This window comes from Ornithodoros turicata, chromosome 2, assembly GCF_037126465.1.
Source record: "Ornithodoros turicata isolate Travis chromosome 2, ASM3712646v1, whole genome shotgun sequence".
Classification (NCBI taxonomy): domain Eukaryota; kingdom Metazoa; phylum Arthropoda; class Arachnida; order Ixodida; family Argasidae; genus Ornithodoros; species Ornithodoros turicata.
This window is the reverse complement of record NC_088202.1, coordinates 25,307,595-25,326,924: the sequence shown is the minus strand read 5'-3', so window position 1 is coordinate 25,326,924 and position 19,330 is coordinate 25,307,595. Positions and strand designations below refer to the sequence as shown.

The window sequence follows — 19,330 nt, the reverse complement described above, 5'->3', positions numbered from 1 at the left end:
GACCATTGGATTAAATTGAGCTATAAAACCTGTAGTGTTGTGTTTATATTCCCCCGTGAAGGCTCTCATTTGTCCATACAAATTCGTTGACACAAAAACACTGCTCGCAATATTTCCTTGCGAATAAGTTTGATATCCTAAAGACACGCTGTTTGTCAAAATTTCTCCCAGTCGAGATATACAGCAGCACCCTGCGTTAAAGCCGATAAGCATAGCCAGATCTCACCAGCACAAAATTGTGCCAAGAAACATGCTCATAGCGATTTCCAAAAAACATTAGTGCTTTCATAATGACAGAACGCAATAGTGCTTTCCTATGGGGCTTGCATCTTTCTGGGCAAGCAAATCAAGCTTCCAAGGGGATCTAGAGCTTCCTCCATTTGGTGCCCTTTCCAGAGTCAGATCTGAAATATTGCACCTTGTTAATGCACTGGGACATCCAACATATAACTCCAGGTACCCTCTCAATGCTACTATTTTGGAAGGTCACTCGCACATTTCAAAGGCGAGCTACGTGTTTGATATTTCTGCCTTTACATGCTGGGTAACATGTACCAAACTCCCCTGTATAACTGTAAGGCACATGGAGGTATAACTGCTCCATGGAACCCCCCCTCCCTCTTGTGACCTCCGTTTAGTTTAGAAGAGAAACATGATGGATGCATTTTTAACAGGAAACACTTAACAGTAATCTAGGAACACAAAGCTCGTTCACAAGTACCGGCGATCACTGTAGTGTGCAGCAAGTCGTTAAATGTATCAATCAGAACCAGCAACGGCAGCACAGCACAAACTATTGTTAGTGGTGTATAACAGAGGCACTAGGGGCTGTATTAAAAGTACCACGCACAATCAGCGTCGTTTTTGTTGCTGGAGGTAACAGCTGTTTGTGCACGACCTCCTGTCAGCTTTGGATCGGAAAGTGACTTGTGTCTAGCTGCCAATGTTGACATCACTAACTTTGACGATGTTGGTCCTAAATTAGGAGAGCGGATTTCAAAATTCCACTTCATACCGATCATTAACTTTTTATCGGCGGCGGGTTTATTACTTCACTTACTTCGCTCACGAGTTCCTCACAACGTTCTTTTTGCTTAATTTGCGCAATTTCGACTTGAAAACTATATAGGCAACAGCGTCCAGCAAAAACTATTTTTGGGTTGTTTCTCGAAAGGCTCATTCACAGCTGCTCCGCGGTAGACCGGCTTTAAACTATCCCCACCCCTAGTTTAAATCAGTCCTATGCAAATACATGGAAGTTAGACCATCGCTGGGCCGCCGGGTTTACGTCGTGTGAACGGCGAACGAAATGAGACGTTGAGGGCAAATATTGATTGGAGTGCAACAACATTCGCCTTACGAACGCTTCTGGTAGCTTTACAAGTCAAAACTTACCTGTATTTCGCCGAAAAATTTCCGGCGAAGCGTAGATTAGGCCTATGCGTTGTGCACACAAAAACTCCATGGAGGCCGCCATGGGCCTCACGGTAGCCGGGTTAGACCAGCGGGGTGGTTGTTCGTGATTGGCGGACGAAGTACTCATGTGATCAACCTAAACCAGACGTCACTAAACCAGTGGCTAAGTGGGACAGGTGAATACGGACAATAAAGTCGGGCATTGCGGTCCGCATTGCTCCTCCGGTCGGCGAAAAACAAGTCTTGCTGCCATTTTGTATCTGATAGTCTTCGCCAGAGCTGTAGCGACGGGGGTGCGAGAGGGGCAGCCGCCACGGGCGCCCTCGCCAGAGAGGGCTCCGAACGGCAGGCCCTAGCAGGTTGGTTCGACATTATAAAGCGGGAATTAAGATAATTTGAATTTACGATCTCAGCAGTGCAAATAGGCGTTTGTTAGGCAAATAGTTTTCTTTGCTTAGAGGGTTTCTTACGGCAACTGGAGACTGGGGGGCACTTCAGATTTGCCCTGCCCTGGGCGCAAACTCGCCTCGCGACGGCTCTGGTCGTCGCCATCAGGTTTGCCGCTTAACAAAAGCGGATTTGGTTCTAATTTATTGCATTCGAAGTTACTACCCTGAGCATCACTGACGTAAAGCCCCGTCGTTCTAAGGAGCCTTCTACATGCGTTTGTGTACCATATTTTCGTGCGGTATCACATAACATATTAGCTGCCACAAAGAGGTTTGGTATTCAGTATTTATTGTTTTTAAATGTTGCGCTTTGTGCTCTCTAACGCCCTTTCATTCTAATAGATCAGGCTGCAGTGTTTCACACCGGGCCCGCTTTGTTGAGTGCGCCATTGGAGTTTTGTATTATAATGCATTTGCTTGTGGCTCTTGCTACGTAGGACAATCGGGCAGATGTTTAAACTTTAGGCTCCTAGAACATAAAAGGGGTGCTGACAGCCTTTCAGGGAATACTGAAATGGTTGAACACTATAAAGAATGTCGCAGTTGTACCCCGCTATTCGAAGAAGCCGTTGTTTTGGAAAAGGTGCGTGGCTCGCTTGGGCGAGTTTTAGCTGAGTTCAAGGAGATTAAGTCCAAGGGCAACTACGTTAGCGTTTCCTCTGCTTCCTCCTTTCCACCCATCAGGAGGTTACTGGGAGTGTAAGCGTTTGTGTCATTAAAGGGTTTGCAGCGTTCGAGAACGTGTTGTCTCAGGTTTTTCTTCGTCTTACAATGTACCAGCTCGCCTGCACCCTAGCACTCTTACTGTTGTAGTAGATAAGAAAATCACACTGATGTTTGTTTCGCACTGCAACTTCTCTCTGTTGCGGTTACCGTACGATTCCAGCCCGGAGGCGGTTGTCGGACGACATGCTGTTCAGACACACGCGTTCTTGTTACAGAAATCGCTTGTGTTTCACCATTCACGCCGCTCCACCACGCATCCATTCCACAGACAGCCATGAATGTGCAACAGTGATGTGGTCGGCGAAACGTTGAGTTGTGTCGAAGCGTATTACCGGCAACTGTAGCAATTTCTTCAAAACTTCTTGCTTCGCCAACGTGCTTTCAGCGAAGGCAGCCATGTCGGAAAAGCAACAACGACAACAGAACAGTGAGGCGTTTGCGCGTTGCGCCTCCGCTCATTGGTCAGTTGCATAGCCGGAGGTTACCCGTACCGCATGGAGTTCGGTCGAGCTTAACTCTTGCGGTGCGTATGCTTTTAGGTTCGCAGTGTTTCGCTGCCGTGAGAACTGTGCCCGTCCATCCGCAACGCATATCAATGCAACAGTGTGACCCAGGCATTAGGAGGACGAATTAAACACAGGCCTCACAACACCCAGTTGCATACCTCAACAGCCGTTTCCCCTTTTCTTCAACTGCCATCGTTCAATTGAAGTATCCATGTGCGCGTTGGGAGGCCTGTGTTGTGTTTCTCCTTCTGCGTTTAATTGGCTCCTCCACTACAACGTTAGATGAGAAAGATGCCTCCCGCCACAAGTCCGTGTGAACGTGGGAGATACTGGCAACAGTGTAAGAGAATACGTTAAGGGTCTCCCCCGTCTTTCCTAGCGTGGCTTGGTACGTTGAAGAGAGGATAGCTAGTATGGTGTAATTTGTGGTATCTCTAAAACGGCAATCACAGGCGTGTATCCCACTCCTGGTGGCTTTTCTCCAACTGCCGTCATTCAATTGAAGCCCTCATTTTAACACTATACTTTTAACCCCAATTTCCCGAATGTCCCCGTCTACGAGCCTATTTGTATACTACGAAACCGTGGTTGCACGTTCTGTATACTCATGTCTCTTGTTGTGTTTCACTTTCCTACGTTTCTCGTCGACTCCCAAGTTGTCTATCCACTCTCTTTATCAGTTTTTAATGCCATGTCTCCGTTATACATTCCCGTTGGTTGCAACATTGCTTCCAACCTGAGCAACCGCAGTTTTATGCACGAAAGTCCTGTCAAAAATAAACAGATAGATGCTCGCAACCGTGTTGTGTCGTTTTGAATTATTATCTTTGCGGCGACTTGACATTGTTTTTGCACCTTTTGTGAAGGTATAAAGCTACATTTCATTGTTTTTGCACCTTTTGTGAAGGTATAAAGCTACATTTCATAGCTCCCTTGCATTGCAGATGATCCGCCTGCCTGTAAAACAGTGAATGATGTCAGAAGATGCGTTATTGGAACTGAGAAGGAATGCGAAGGACACGGGTGTAATGGTCAACTGAAAGTTGGTGTGAAGTACGGGTGAGTATTTCAGATGTAGAACATAGAAACAGCTCCGCGAGCTGGTTGGTGCAAAACTAACGACTAAGGCATAGAAGATTATATTACAACCTCGACTACTTCCAAACATGATTAGAGGCAGCATCTTCTTGAGTTTGAGTTGAGTCTCCTTGACCTTTGCATTGTCGACTGATTAGATGAGTCACGGAAATAGTGTGGTTCCTGCGTTCAGAAAAGATTTAATTACAACGTCTACTTAATGTGTCAGAAATGAAAACCAATTACTTCTCTACACAAGGGAGACCTGCCTCTGCCGCGGAAACCACTAATTGTTTTCTACATTGCACGTTACACGGTACTTAGAAAGATGTGTGGAGTTACACTCGAGAGCCAGCAACCTTGACGTGAGCCCAGTTGGAGCAGGTCCATGCAGAGGTAAATAGTTTCATCTGTCATGAGCAACTGTCTCTCGAGATACTGCTTCACCCCACCCTCAACATAGCCGACCAACATCAGCACTGCCCAACAGCAGATTTCCAAAGAGCATGCCCTGTTGTTGCTGTGATAAGAACAGCTGTACCTCCAGCTGCGGCGCATGATATTGGTTGAAGCCCAACTGGGAGTTGCAAGCGGTATTTCCGATGTAGTATTGACTATACCCTGCGCGCAATAGGGCATTCACAGAAAACATGCGGTGTCATTTCTTCTTATCGGTATCGCGCGAGTGGATGTACGACAAACTCCACAATGGCTGATACGGTCGCATGTTGGGAGCGCCTCCCAGGCACTATACGCTATCACAGATATTGAATAAAGCTGGGTAGCCACCACAGGGGTGACACAAACCCGCCATTGTTGCAACTACCCTCAAGCGGGTGCTTTTGGCAAAACTGACATCTTGTCCTGGTCGCACATCGCAGAAAACGTCATTTTGAGATCATGTGACTTTGTTTACATGTCGTTTTGCCGCTTACCGACATATTTTCGTCGGCATAACACCAAGAGATGAACGTAATTTGCCAGCGTAAACTATGCGGTGCTTCTTCCGCAACATGGTAGCTCGATGAAAGGTGAAAGTCACTGAAAAGGTTAGCCAGCTGTAGGACTCGAACCCACATCTTCTGGATTGCCGGTCCAGGGCTCTACCAATTGAGCTAAGCTAACACGCCTTCCCAGCGACTTTCAGGGTGCGTCAACTGAAGGGACAAACCAGCCACTCTCTCTCACTCAACCTCCTTTCACTCTTACATTTTTGCTCACTCACACGCACATTCATACGACGGGGTCGACGCAGGCGGCAACTGATGAACATCAGCTCTTTCATGGTAGCTCATTTCGGCTTAGTTTAAGTACATCGCATCGGCTCGGTGAGTCTTAACGCGCGGTCGTCGTCACATCTTTGGAAGTTGTCAGCAGTACGAGGCTTTATGTGCAAAACTGCGCGTTTTACTGCGAGATTGTCGGATAAAAATAATTGCCGTGACAGTAAAGTTTCTCTCCCACGGAGAAGTTCGTGACGCGTTCTAGGAGCAGAGGTTGATCTCAAGAAAGACGTCCGACCAGCGAAGTACTCAACATGAACCGTGTTTAATTAATATACACTATGCACAAGGCAATGTAAATCAAGACAAAGTCTTACGGAACAGGAACCCGGCGGGGGTGGACGATGATACCAGGTCCCAGACCTTCCTGTAGCAAGTGTCTCCGCTCGAGCTGTCCGGAAATAGCTCGACTCGCTTATAAAGTGCGAAATTGACCACTGCGCACTATATGCACGGTCCAATAAAATCAAAACCGTGAAACCAAAACCAAACACCTAATCCGTTAACATAACTAGGTTTGTCACGTGAATTTCCCCTTTCCCACATGAACTAAATCCCGTAAGCTGGTCCGCCATCTTGAACGTGATGTAGTATCCACAGTGCAAGTGGCTCAAGGGATTACTTCGGCCAGTAACAAAGACGCGCCAACCAAGTGGGTCATTCCAGAACGCCCAAGGCCGAACCGGACGCCGGAGTGCGTGGGAAACATCAAGCACTAACTACGGGGTACAGAGTGATGGAATTCATATAACTCAATAATATTTTGCTTTTGCAATTAAAACCTTACAGTGATCGAAAGACATCCAAAACGTCGTCCAGAAACAACAACCGCATTCTTTACAAACGGTTTGACCGCCGATCACGGGCGCCGCCATCTTTAAGGTCACGTGTGCCTTGACGTTTGCTGCGACGTGCGACCAGGACCTGTCCAGGATGCATTGCGTTCGCCCGGCACGCTTTCGTCTACGGAGCGATACATTGGATGCCACCCCTGTGGTAGCCACGGAGCTTCAGCGGTATCCAAGAAGGGGCTCACCTTGAATGCGAGGCACAGCTAGCGTCTCATATTTGGAGATGTTTCCATCGACGTGTTCTTGCCGTTTTATTGTCCAGTATTGAGCTAAGAGAACACCGTAATCAGGAGCCTGCGTTACTACTAGCACATGTGTTCCTCCTTACGTCATACTTGCTTTAGCATTCCTTGAGAACTTCAGACACAAGTTCTTCACAAGAAAGTGAAGACGAATGCCAGAACGAGACACTGTGATAAAGTGTAACGGAATATAAATACCTGCTATTGTTTTTTCCTTCGCTTTTCACTTGCGTGTTCTAAAGTGGTCCATATTCTCTGAGTGTTGGTGATATGCGGAATCTTGCACGTCGGTGCTGATCATGAGAAACTTACATTCTTCATGCATTCCATTCTATTCTCCGTAGTTGTTAATGTAGCACAAGGAATTATCTTGCCTGAAATGATCATGGCTATTAAAGAAAGTAATTAAGTGAGTAGCTTCCCGTGAGATGTGATGGTAACAACAACGATCACGACGTTTCCCGCAATAATAAGCTGAGTGCAACTTACGGGTGGGCAGTAATATCACAGTTTGTACTATAGTACTAATACACAGTACAGCTTGGGACAAAAGTTTACGGAACACCAGGATGTCACATTTCGCTATTGGGCCGAATTACGCCCGATACGAGCAAGTATCAGTACGTAGTGGAAAGCTTACCCCCGTCGGCCGCCGCCGAACTTCGCGATATCTTGCTCGCCCCTCCCCCCACCCGGCGATGCTTATACAGCACTCAAGGATGTCCTCATTACGCGGCTCATGACGTCGAAGCAGCGCCGCATTCAGCAACTCCTTTCTTGTGACGACCGTGGCGACCGCAAGCCCACGCCGCTGCTTCGCCACCTGCAATACCTTCTTGGTGATAAGGCTGCCACCATCGACTCCGCAATTCTGAGAGAATTTTTTCTACAGCGTCTCCCCAGCAATGTCCGCGTCGCGCTTGCTGCTGCCCGTTCTCTACCCCTCAACGACTTCGCCGAACTAGCGGACAGCGTGCTCGACATAGCACCTCCCTTGGTGGCTGCTTTGCCCACCCGGTAGACACGGTCACCACGGACGTTGCCTTGCTCCGCCAAGAAGTTTCAAAACTTACGGGGCTCGTTGCCCACCTCATAGACCACCCCGCCGACCTCGCTCACCAAGCCCTCGTCCTGGGGTCTGGCGCCCACGGCGTTCTCCATCTCCCCCTCGCCGCAACTCTTCACCACTGAACCCCGCTCTTTGCTGGTACTACCAGAGGTTCGGACACAGGGCCCGCCGTTGTGAGCATCCTTGCACCTGGACCTCTGGAAACGGAACGACGAATCACTGACGGCCGCGAGTGATTCGGTTTCCCCTATTATTCGTCACCGACAAGCTTTCCGGGACCCGCTTCTTAGTTGACATAGAGCGGAAGTCAGCATCCTACCGCCTAAGCTCCGTGACAAAAGAGACCGGCAGCCGTCCACACCACTCAGAGCTGTCAACTCCTCCCCAATTGCAACGTACGACCAACGCTCTGTAACGCTTGATTTTGACCTTCGTCGACGTTTCAAGTGGCTCTTTTGGGTTGCGTCTGTGCGACATGCTATTATCGGCGCCGATTTCCTGCAACGCTTTGGACTACTAGTCGACGTCGGCCTGAGGCGCTTGATTGACGCGGTTACACTCCTTAGCGTCCACGGCGTGGCGCGTCTTTATCACCTTTGTATCCCACATTTTCTCCTCCACCGCCGAAAACAGTATTCGAGGAGCTTCTGCATGAGTTTCCGGACGTTTTCCGACCCCCGCACGTCGACCAACCGGTGAAACATCATGTTACCCACTTCATTCAGACAACAGGACCGCCTATCCACTGTCGACCACGGCGCCTTGCCCCCGAGCGCCTGAAGGTAGCTCGCGCTGAGTTCGAGCACCTGCTTCAGCTCGGTTTCGTCCGGCCATCTTCAAGCCCGTGGTCGTCAGCCCTACACATGGTGCCCAAGCAGTCCGAGGATTGGCAATAATACGGTGATTAGAAAAACATCACTGTTCCTGACCGCTCCCCGCTCCCGAACATCCAGGACTTTACCACCCACCTTCATGGCTGCAAACCTTCAGACCTCAGATAATCGACCTCATTAAGGCATATCACCAGATCCCTGTTGAACCGGCTGACATCCCCAAGACCGCCATTACTACGCCGTTTGGGCTTTTTGAATACGTGCGTATGCCCTTCGGGCTACGAAATGCCGCCCAGTCGTTCCAGCGGTTTATAGATGAAGCGCTCCGTGGTCTTCCGTTTTGCTTCGCCTATCTCGACGATCTCCTCATAGCGAGTGCGGACCCGGAGATACACAAGACCCATCTTCGTCAGCTTTTTGAACGTTTGAACGACCATGGCATTGTGATCAACCCCGCCAAGTGCGAGTTCGGCGTTTCAGAACTTAACTTCCTCGGCCACCGCGTCACTTCCGAAGGTATTCGACCTCTGCCACGCAAGGTGGACGCCATCCGCAAGTTTCCTCCGCCCACTACGAAACGGAAGCTGCGCGAATTTTTCGGGCTTGTGAACTTTTATCGGAGATTTATCCCCCACTACTCAACTGTCATCCACAGCCTGGAAGCCTTGCTTTCTTCCGCAGCGCCTTGTGCGAGCCTTGAGTGGACACCCGCTGTTTCGGACGCTTTCGACGAGATCAAGACCGCGCTAGCCAACGCATCCCTCCATATCCACCCCATCCCCGACGCTCCCACATGCTTGATGGTCGACGCCTCAAACGTGGCCCTCGACGCCGTTTTGCAGCAGCGTTCCGGTGGGGTTTGGAAGCCCATTTCGTTCTTTTCCCGGAAGCTGAAACCGCACGAGCCACGTTATAGCACCTTAGGCCGCGAGCTCTTGGCTATCTACAGCTCCGTGCGTTATTTGCAACACTTCTTGGAGGGCCGCAAGTTCTTCATCTGCACTGACCACCAACCCCTAACCTTTGCCATCACCTCCACCTCCACCAACCATTCACCACGTGAACTCTGGCAGATGTCATTCATCTCAGAATTCACTTCCGACATCCGTCACGTTAGCGCCAAGAACAACGCTGCAGCCGACGCACTTTCTCGCATTACCATTGACGCCCTCTCGTTACCGCGCCCGCCCTTACCCTCGCTTGTCGACATCGCCGCCGCCCAAGCGCAGGACTCCGAGCTGCGGGATTTGCGCTCATCCTCTTCCTCTATCCGTTTTGAGGACGTTCTTCTACCTCACTGCCAAAAACCTGTCACCTGCGAGATGTCGACCGGGTCCCCACGTCCATACCTACCGCTACTTTTCCGTAAGCCCGTCTTCGCCGCCCTGCATGGCCTTGCACACCCGAGCATTCGCGTCACCCAACACCTGGTCACTTCCCGATACCTTTGGCCCCACATGAATGCCGACGTGCGAGGCTGGACCCGTTCCTGTGTGCCATGTCAGCGGGCCAAGGTAGCCCGCCATACCATTCCCCCGCTCGGCCATTTCCTTCCACCCGACGCCCTTTTCAGCCACGTGCATGTTGATATCGTCTGGCCGCTGCCTCCTAGCCAGGGCCACTCGTATTTACTTACTTGTGTCGACAAGTTCACGCGCTGGCCTGAAGCTATTCCCATGCCCAGTATGACGGCAGCGACCATAGCAGAAGCTTTCGTCTCCGGCTGGTTCAGCCGTTTTGGAGTGCCCTCTACTATAACTACAGATCGCGGCCGACAGTTCAAGTCGGCGCTTTTCACTAACCTCCTTCACCTCCTCGGCTCAAGACGGATTCGTACGACTGCCTACCACCCTATGGCCAATGGTTTAGTCGAGAGGTTTCATCGCCAGCTCAAGGCCGCCTTCCGAGCCTACCCGTTCGGTGAGCCGTGGACTGAGATACTCCCTCTCGTCCTACTGGGCATACGCTCGGCGCTCAAGGAGGACCTCGCGTGCACGGTTTCCGAACTGGTTTACGGCACCACCCTGCGTCTCCCCGGCGATTTCTTTCCACCGACCGATCAACCTCTGCCAGATTACACAACCTACGCCCTTCGCCTCAGGACGCTGATGAACAGTCTTTCTCCTACTACGACCCGCGCTGCTGAACCTAAGTCTCCGTTCGTGCCTCCCGACCTCTATACTGCCACACATGTATTCCTGCGGCACGACGCAGTGCGCAAGCCGTTGCAGCCCCCCTACGACGGCCCCTTAAGAGTTTTGTCACGCTTCGACAGCCACTTCACGGTGCAGCTCCCCAATCGGCAGGAGGTTATCGCCAAAGCCCGCCTGAAACCCGCTTATCTGGAGTCCGGCACAACGCCTGCCCCTCCTGCACCTGCGTCGCTCAACACAATGCCTCCACCACGACGGTCTCAGTCCCATCGACGCCATATACACTGGGCGCTTCCGCTTTCCCGGGAAGGGGGCCCACTGTAGCGGTGACGACGACGACGGCGGTGCGCTCTGCCCTTCGCGCGCCGATATTCTTGGTGTCCTGTCTTGTCTGCAGCGGGCCGTTTCCCCGCAGCGCTCCAGAACATAAGAAGCAGGGCGGCTTTAATCGTTTGTCGTCACCACTTCAAAGCCAAAGTGCGAGGATGACTGGACATAAACAAAGACGACTGTTTAGCAGAACTTGAGGGAAACCTTGGTGATCGGTGGATCAGCGAAGAGGTCATATTCAGGGTGGCATGCGTGTGACTGTCACTACAAATAGCTGATTTCCTCCCGCTAACCTATTGGTCCATTCTTTTAGGCGACAACAAAACGTGACATTGTTGGAGACGTTGTGAGAGAGAAAAGCTCTCAATATCTGGCGTCTGATGTTACGGTCTATTTCTGTAAATTTCTCCATGACAACTTCATAATTGCTGAAGGAACATTTCCCGTTTGCGTGGGTAGTACTGATGAATATAACTTCAGCTAGGTTTAGGAATCGCCCGATCTGTACCAATCCGCCCTTTGAGCTAGTGTGTCAACGGTATTTGCCAATTGTGTAACTGCAGTAATTTTGAAATTTTAAGGTTTAAAGCTTCCGGCTGTCACCGCCACTTTCCCGTGTTCGTGCGTGAGGACACTTTAGCAGCAAGCTGGCGCACATTCCTTAGAAATCCGTATTAGTGTGATGTCTTCCTTTGAAGCAGAACTTGAGAGCACAGCACAGAGACAGCCACCAGTGACTCACGAGAATACCATTCCACCTTAATGTTTCTTTATACAGAGGGGAGACAAATGTGCAAGTATTAACAACGACGCATCGTGTCTCAAAATATATACTACTAGCATTTCAACAAATCACGAGACCGGTCCACAAGAGCGGTCTCTGAGCGGGGTCAGTGCCGTTGTCTCCGCTTTAAATGTGTTCACTTTTGGTTTTCCGGAATTTATAACACGGTGATGTTCCAATGTTGACTGTTCAGGAACAAAGTAGCAAATCTTATAGTGTTTACGAGAGACTGCTGGTTGGTGCCTCACACAGTACCCCTATCACCTACTCGGTGACGCTTGCTCGTTTCCGTTGTTCTTTGTCTTTTTTTCGTTGTATTTCTTTTTCTTGTGAAGAGAGGGCCCTCTTCTCTCGGCTTGATTAATTTTGTACTTTCTTTGGCTGCACCGGTTCCTACGTGACGTCTCCTAATACATTTTACCTCCCCATTTACTTCCGAGGCTACGACTATTACGGCGAATTACACGGGTCGTTTTCATGCAACGCAGTGTACTGTACCGGTGTGGGTTCAGCGTAGAAACAAACGAAAACGGAAGGAACAATGAAACGCGACGCGCATTGCACTGAAGCGACCAGTGTAACATGGATACCGAACCAGTACAAGCTTTTTCACACTACAACGAGGGGTGGAATTCGACATTCGACAGCAAGAGGTTCAACTACATTGGAACTAACATACATGTATTTTACTGCCGCAGTTGTTATGTGCAGACCTACACCTAATTCCGTGACCTGCGTGCTCCGCACACTAAGGTGACAGCTGCGACGCAAAACGAAAGCGAAAAAAAAATCGAATTGGGTGAGGGCAGGTGGAGAGGAGGCCGTCACGCCTCCGCGCAGCGCGCGAACGCTGGCATTCGCGTTTCAGGAGTGGTAACTGTCCTCGTAAAACCCATTGCGCCGTGCATCCTCCTTCAGTGCACGCTGATACCGCTACACCACTCCAACTTCCTGTCTGTGAAGATGACATCGAAGAGATTTGTGCAGTGCAGATGCCCAGTGGACTCGTCGTGTGTTACTTCTCGCTTGCCGCCAAGGCTGAAAGGATGCGCGACTATATAGCCTACGCACTCACACCTTACTGTATTAACAAGCTCCTCCTCGTCTGGGATGTCAACGTGGATGTTTCTGCGGGCAAGAAAACGGTGTTCCTAAAAAACACATCCCATCAACTAGACCTCACACTACGCACCGACGTCCGCTAACCCGCCACCAGACACGGATCGTGCATAGACTTGGTCATTGAAAACACCCACTTCGTTCAAGATAGCACTCATCTCGTCAACCACTTTCATGGCCACAAAGCAGTGGTATCCACCCTGAAATAAGCACTCTGTGTACAAACTTTAATGCGTCCTCACTCAACAACACACAGCTGGCTCTGGAATTCGCGTTTCAGGAGTCCTAACCGCCCTTGAATTTTTCATTTCTCATTTCTTCCTTTTTTTTTCTTGATCTGCTCTATTGAGTATGGTGTCATTGTAAGAAGTCATTAAGAGATAACATTTTTTACAGGATAAAACTGAGGGGCTACAACAGCAAGGGACATGCCGATTCGAAGGCTGCATTCTTCACAGCCCCACAGGGAGTCACAGCCCCACAGAGAGTCACAGCCCCACAGGGAGTCACAGCCCCACAGGGAGTCACAGCCCCACAGGGAGCCACAGCAGCCACAGGGAGTCCACCCCGTGAGTAGATGTTCGGAGCAATGAAGTGATATTTAACATGGCTTGAAAACTTGCCTCATTTGTCATGCTGTCCACCAGGAGTCACCATGCAAAATATTTCCGCTCTACAACGATATATTATAGCACCACAGTCGCATTTACGAAAACAGCCGGAGTACGCAACCGCGGTCGGCCGACACGATCCTCGCGTGTCGTATAAATGCCCTCGAGCCTTTTTTCATTTCTTTTTTCTTTTTTTGTTGTTGTTCTCAGCTCACGCGCCGCTCTTACATGTTTGAGCCCTGTCGGTTTACGTCAGGGATCACGTGCCGGGGATCACGTTACGTCACGACGTCCTCTCGTTCTGCGATGCGCTTTTTTCACGAGGAGACTGTGAAAGGTGGGCGGAGCCGATGCCTCGCGGGCGCTCTGTAGCTCACCTGTGCTGATCGTTCTTTCGAACTAAGCTCATTTTATTCCCTGCAGAACACTCTGCAGCGAAAAATAAAAGAATATTTTGGGGGTCACCTCAGCGTTTCTTAAATACAACAGTCTAAACTAAAATAGCGCAGAGTTACTTCCTAGAAGAATGCTACTATATTCACCGCAAACCTCAACCAATCCTAGCAGCTCTTCCCTTGACAGATCCCACCGGTTCGCTGAATTTTCTACATTCATTTTTAGCCCCTTTGTACGTCGTAAAGTCGGACGCATTCCTCTGTCGTACAAATTCTATTAACCTAACAAAAACGTAGGTGTCAAACAATCAGTGTTTTCTACATAATTGGGACAGACGTTGAACCTAGAGACAGATTAGGCACCCAAACCCATGTACGAACCTCGCCGCTGTGCTACGTCTACATAGAGCATATCTAGAGTTTCATAATCTACTAAGTGGTTACTTTGAATTCTGAAAGGTGTTTATTTGTTCATGTTCTCTGGATTTACTCGTTGCTCTCCCGCTTGCAGCTGTGCATTGCTGCTGCTTCTCGCCTCTTGCTCAATCTTGAAATGCCCGACCCTTGCCCAGGCTGCACAGCGCGCTGGCAGCCGCGCGGACCGAGGGCGGGCGGAGACGCTGAAAACTCGGGCACGCGTCGCCTCCCAGCAACGTTCCTATGTAGGATCCTGGGATCCCGGTAACTCCTCCCGACTGTTTCCCGACAGCGTCCCATTACCCTGCCCTCCACGCGTTCCGCTGTAGATCTTTAACTTTTTAATTAATTTATAGAATTTGATGGTCGAAAAGCATAAACAATCTGAAGAACATTTTATTAAGACATGATGCACTATAAATACGTCACAGTTACACACATAGATGAGGACATTTCTGAAAGATATCACAAGTGCACAATAGAAAGCATGCAAAGTCTTTACAGTATAGAGCAGGGGGAAGGACAGGAAGCCTAAATTGCAATGATATCACAAGAGGAGAAGTGACTGCTCAAAAAGTAGGGCAATTTGCTGTCACACCAGGAACTCAAAATTATGTCTAAGGATGACCATTATAAGGATGCAGACAAAAAACCAGCTGTACAAACCTGCTGAAATATGTTGCCAATGGGATCCAGATCCTTTAGATGCAATGAACATCCATGTGCTGGAGAAAGTAAACTCGTAAACAGCTAACAACAGCTAACAGCGTAAAAACGTGAAAACTAACCGGATTGTGTCTCAGTTCACAATACGCCAAGCTGGCTATGAAACCGCGGAAGTCCTTCATCAGTGCACAGGGGAAACTTTGGAGAGGTGCTGAGCCTGTCCTCATTATCTTGTGCCATTTAGTCTATGATGTCTTGTACACGCCTTTCAAGAGCGTTCACGGGATTTCTCATGTCAACAAGGAGTGCTAAGAAGCCTAGCTCAAAACCTGCAATTCTGCAAATAAACCATTCCAAAAACGCTGCTTGACGCATGTGTAATTGGGCACTTAGTCTGATCTCTTCTCACTAAAATGTCGAGAACACGGAAACTTCTCCATACCCGCCGTTCCTCACTCCCGCTGACAACAGAATAATAAACAACGGCGCCAAGCGCGCGCGCTCCCTCTCATGGTCTCATCGGTTTTACACAACTGCGACTGCGCCATGTTGGAATCACGTGGTTACGTCCCTTCGGCGGCACAGAGTCACTCTTCCTGTGCAGCACTTCACTGCAGTGCACGGAACCGCCACGTAATGGGAAATCGCAAAGTAACCGGGAACAGACTGGCGCGAAACCGTCTTCGGCTGTGCGTTTGCGAGTAGTGGCTCGCGGACGACAGTAGGTCAGGAGAGAATCATATTTCTCCTCTCTCAAGCTATCGGGAAGCAGTCGGAAAACGTTGTCGATATCCGCCAGTTCTGAGCCAATGGTCCCATTGAGGCCCGAGGTTCCCGCGGTCGGCTGTGCTGCTTGGGTGGTATGAGCGCGCACAACGGCTTTGATACGTCAACAAACTTGATCAAATTCTCTTAAGAGCGCGGAAAGCGGGAACACAAGTCCGTATTTGTGACATATGTTATTCTATCGACTCAACCTTTATATGTTGTTCCTCCTAAACGGCTGGCGAACTGCGTAACTGCTGCCCTTCGCAGTGGAGCTGAGCTGCGAAACCAGATCCGCACAGCAATAACCTTTTGTTGTCTACATATAACAAAAACAACACATAAACGATGGCTTTGACATGTACTACCGCTTCCGTGCTATAAACCTAGTTTTGCCTCCTTGTCTGTTGCAGCTTCTTCTTCTTCTTCGTCCACCTCAGAGCAATGGCCGTTAGCCACTGAGGCAACTAGCAGCAGCGGAAAGATCGGCGGTAGCTTCATCGTCATTTTTGCCGTCATGTCTGTAAAAGCGCTCATGGTAAGTCAACTACATCACGTTGAGCGAAATATCATACATGTGCATATTTCGCGCATTTCTTTTCGATGCGAGAGGAATATATCATATGCCCACGTTAGCGGTATCTTCGATTGATCACACCTGAGCGCTCTGGAAGCCCAGGGGAGACACTACGTGTTCGGCCGGTGCAAACGTCACGCAACGTCACGTGCAATCGGTTTTGGTGGTCCCCGATTTTGAATAAACGGTGGAACGTGACGTGTGACGAATCACGTGGAAGTGTTGCATTTGTCGCACGTTACCCAATAACGAAACGTTCAGCGTCGGGCCCCTGGCATGATTATGGCAACGTAGCTGTGTACGCTTCCACTCTCACGCCTCATCCCGCCAACGCGATGCTTTGAGCGCGCTGTTTGCTTCAAGCCTCCCCCTCTTCTTGCTGCTCATCCGTCGTAAAGTGACAGCCGCCTCCACTTCTTGTTGCTCCAAAGGCGAGTCCTTTGCTAAAGCCGCAGGACAGATGACGTCTTCCGGAGGCACGGAAAACTTGGTTGGCTGAAGAGTGGGAAAGGAGAATCAGTGACGAAACGAAATTAACAAGAGCTGACTGGATGAGCTCGCTTTGTGTTGCCTCCGTACTTTATCGCTATCTCTGAATGACAGGGAAGCGTCTGCTCCCGTCGCCTGCAAAGAAAATATTTCCGTGACTTGATCGAGGGGTTAAAAGTGTTTCTATGAAGGCGACATTCGCCCATTACAACTATCAACTATGGTTGTGGTGCGTACCGGTTGCCTCGTTCGTGCGTTGTTGTATGCAGTCGTAGGGTCATGCCGTATAAAGTGCAAGGCGCTTGAAAAATAAATTGCATACAAATTCGCGAATATAGAGAGGCTTCTTTAGGAAAGAAAACAAATAAATTGTCTTTCGATAATGAGATCAGGTCATTCAATTGCAGCGTACCTTTTGACTTTAGCGAGTTTTAGTACATCGAAAGTTATGAAATCCTAGCTTAGCAATGTGATGTCACCTGATGGAAGAGATGCTGCAATTGACTTGTCATACTTCCAGGACTGTTATCGTTAATATCTTCGTATCTTCTGAAACTCGTTTTTGTATCTCATCTTTATTGTATATTTCTAATAATAACCCAATACCGGTATTAACATGCATGAACCCATGTTATGAACACCACAGAGTAGCAGCTCTTGGACTGTAAAGTAAGTGATTGGCGGATCTGAGTGTGCAACAACGCACGATTGATGTTGGGACTGTAAAGTATGCATGTGGGAGAGGAAGCATGACTAGTACAAAGAAATACCCAATGTGCTACAGCTGCCTCTGCTGTTAGTAAAGGACGTCGATCACAGAATCTCTCCCTAGTATTTTTCCTTCATCAACATCAACATCGATCACGAGTGGCGACGATGAAGTTGAATGCAGAAGGGAACATACATACTGGTTCATAGCGATACATCAACCTTACATAGTTATATAAAGCCCTGGTCAACCTCCCTCCATAGTCCACGGCCGTTTCTGTGTGAAGAAGAAGAGGAAGCAGGTGGTGCAAAGCAAGAGAGATTGGATGAGGCAGAAGAAGAAGTGCCCGTATATCCTCTGCCAAGCGTGTGTTGCTGAAGTAACACATACACGTACTCAGGGATGTCTAAAATCTTTTATGGAGGACCTTGGCATTCGATATCGATATTACAAATGTTTTGCAGCTCTTTGTCAAATCTGAGACTCTCACGGGATGCAGGTCATCTTCAAAGGAAACGCCGTGATGATGGGAGAGCTGGCGTTGTTCTCGTCACGCGCGAAATGATTACACTATAGCTTCGTTTACATGAACCCGACAGGAGCAAGTCGAGTTGACTAGCTGGCTGTGTCGCACCCGACCTAACGCTGTTTACATGCTGCACATGCTGGTCTTAGCTGCACCTAGCGAGTGTACCCTAGCCCGAGCGGCGCCTATAGCTCGTGTGACTCAAGTCAATCTTCCCCGTGCTTTCGGGTTGACTTAACTCAACACGGCGCGGTACCCTTCCCGCCATTATTCAGCCAGTTTGACTTAGAAGATATATGTCGGCATTGTGTAAACAAAATATCAATATCAGAAATACATTGGTATTAAAAACATGAAGACATTAGAGCTAACGCTTTGTGTGCGTTGTCCGGAAAGCGAATTCTTCATGGTGGTATGTAAGAACTGGTTGGTTATGTTTCAGTCGGCAGTCCCTTGAAAATCCTGTACTCTTACTTATCTTCTTGTGGCACTATAGAAAATGACATTGTTGTATATACAACAACGCTATAGTAACATATATGTTACTATAGCTCGAACTTCAGCACCAAGATGGACACTATGGGATTTCAAAACACCTACCAAAACACGCTACTCAGTTGTCAATATAAGGCACTATTTTATTCCTTGCAGGTGCAAGCATACTGACAATATGGAGACGCCATAACCATGGACACCGATGACAACATAGAGAACAACATAGCCTCATGACCATCGTCAGTTCACGAATGTGGCCATGGAAGAACATTAATATCACCTATTATGAGTCATAAAACATCATTACCAGCTCACGAAACCAGTATCCCTCTTTCATGAACCATAGCACAAGGACATCTTTGTGACATCAGAGGGAATGTTATCGCCCTTCATGAAATAAACAAGTATATCGTTATGCGAGGTAACCCAACCTATCTGTGTTAATTCTGTTTCAGGGAGCGCAGCCCACAAGTATACAAGGTGTTTCACCCAGAGCGTCCAACTGAACCGGAACCGAAACCGAAAACCGGAATTAACCGCTATTTTTAGCTGGAACTGAACCGTAATTACTAGCGCCATCTTGGAGTTGAACAGGAACCGAACCGAACTAAAAACTTCGGTTACCGGTTCGGGATACCAGTTCGGTTCGGGTTGGTGTGTGCCGCCTGTTATCTATCCCATCGTTTGGTGGTGACATCCGTTTTGTGTGACATAACACGCGAGATCAGTCTCGGTCCATTCGGCAGTGCGGGACATACAAGGCCAAGGGTGAAGGAACTTGTCCTCTCGCCAAAGAGATCACCATTTGTTGTCGCTAATAACACGTCATCTAACATCGCTGA

The 19,330-nt window shown here is 48.9% G+C and overlaps 1 protein-coding gene across 1 annotated transcript in view; it reads left to right on the top strand.

Moving 5' to 3' along the window:
- LOC135385247 (uncharacterized) overlaps positions 1-18,913 on the top strand; it is a 108,493-nt gene extending 89,580 nt beyond the window's left edge. Inside the window, exons 9-12 of the mRNA XM_064614452.1 lie at positions 4,042-4,156; positions 13,235-13,407; positions 16,106-16,230; positions 18,645-18,913. Coding sequence (XP_064470522.1) covers positions 4,042-4,156; positions 13,235-13,407; positions 16,106-16,230; positions 18,645-18,659 — 428 coding nt within the window. The 3' untranslated portion in view covers positions 18,660-18,913. The remainder of the gene's footprint in view (positions 1-4,041; positions 4,157-13,234; positions 13,408-16,105; positions 16,231-18,644) is intronic.
- Positions 18,914-19,330: the final 417 nt, after the last annotated feature.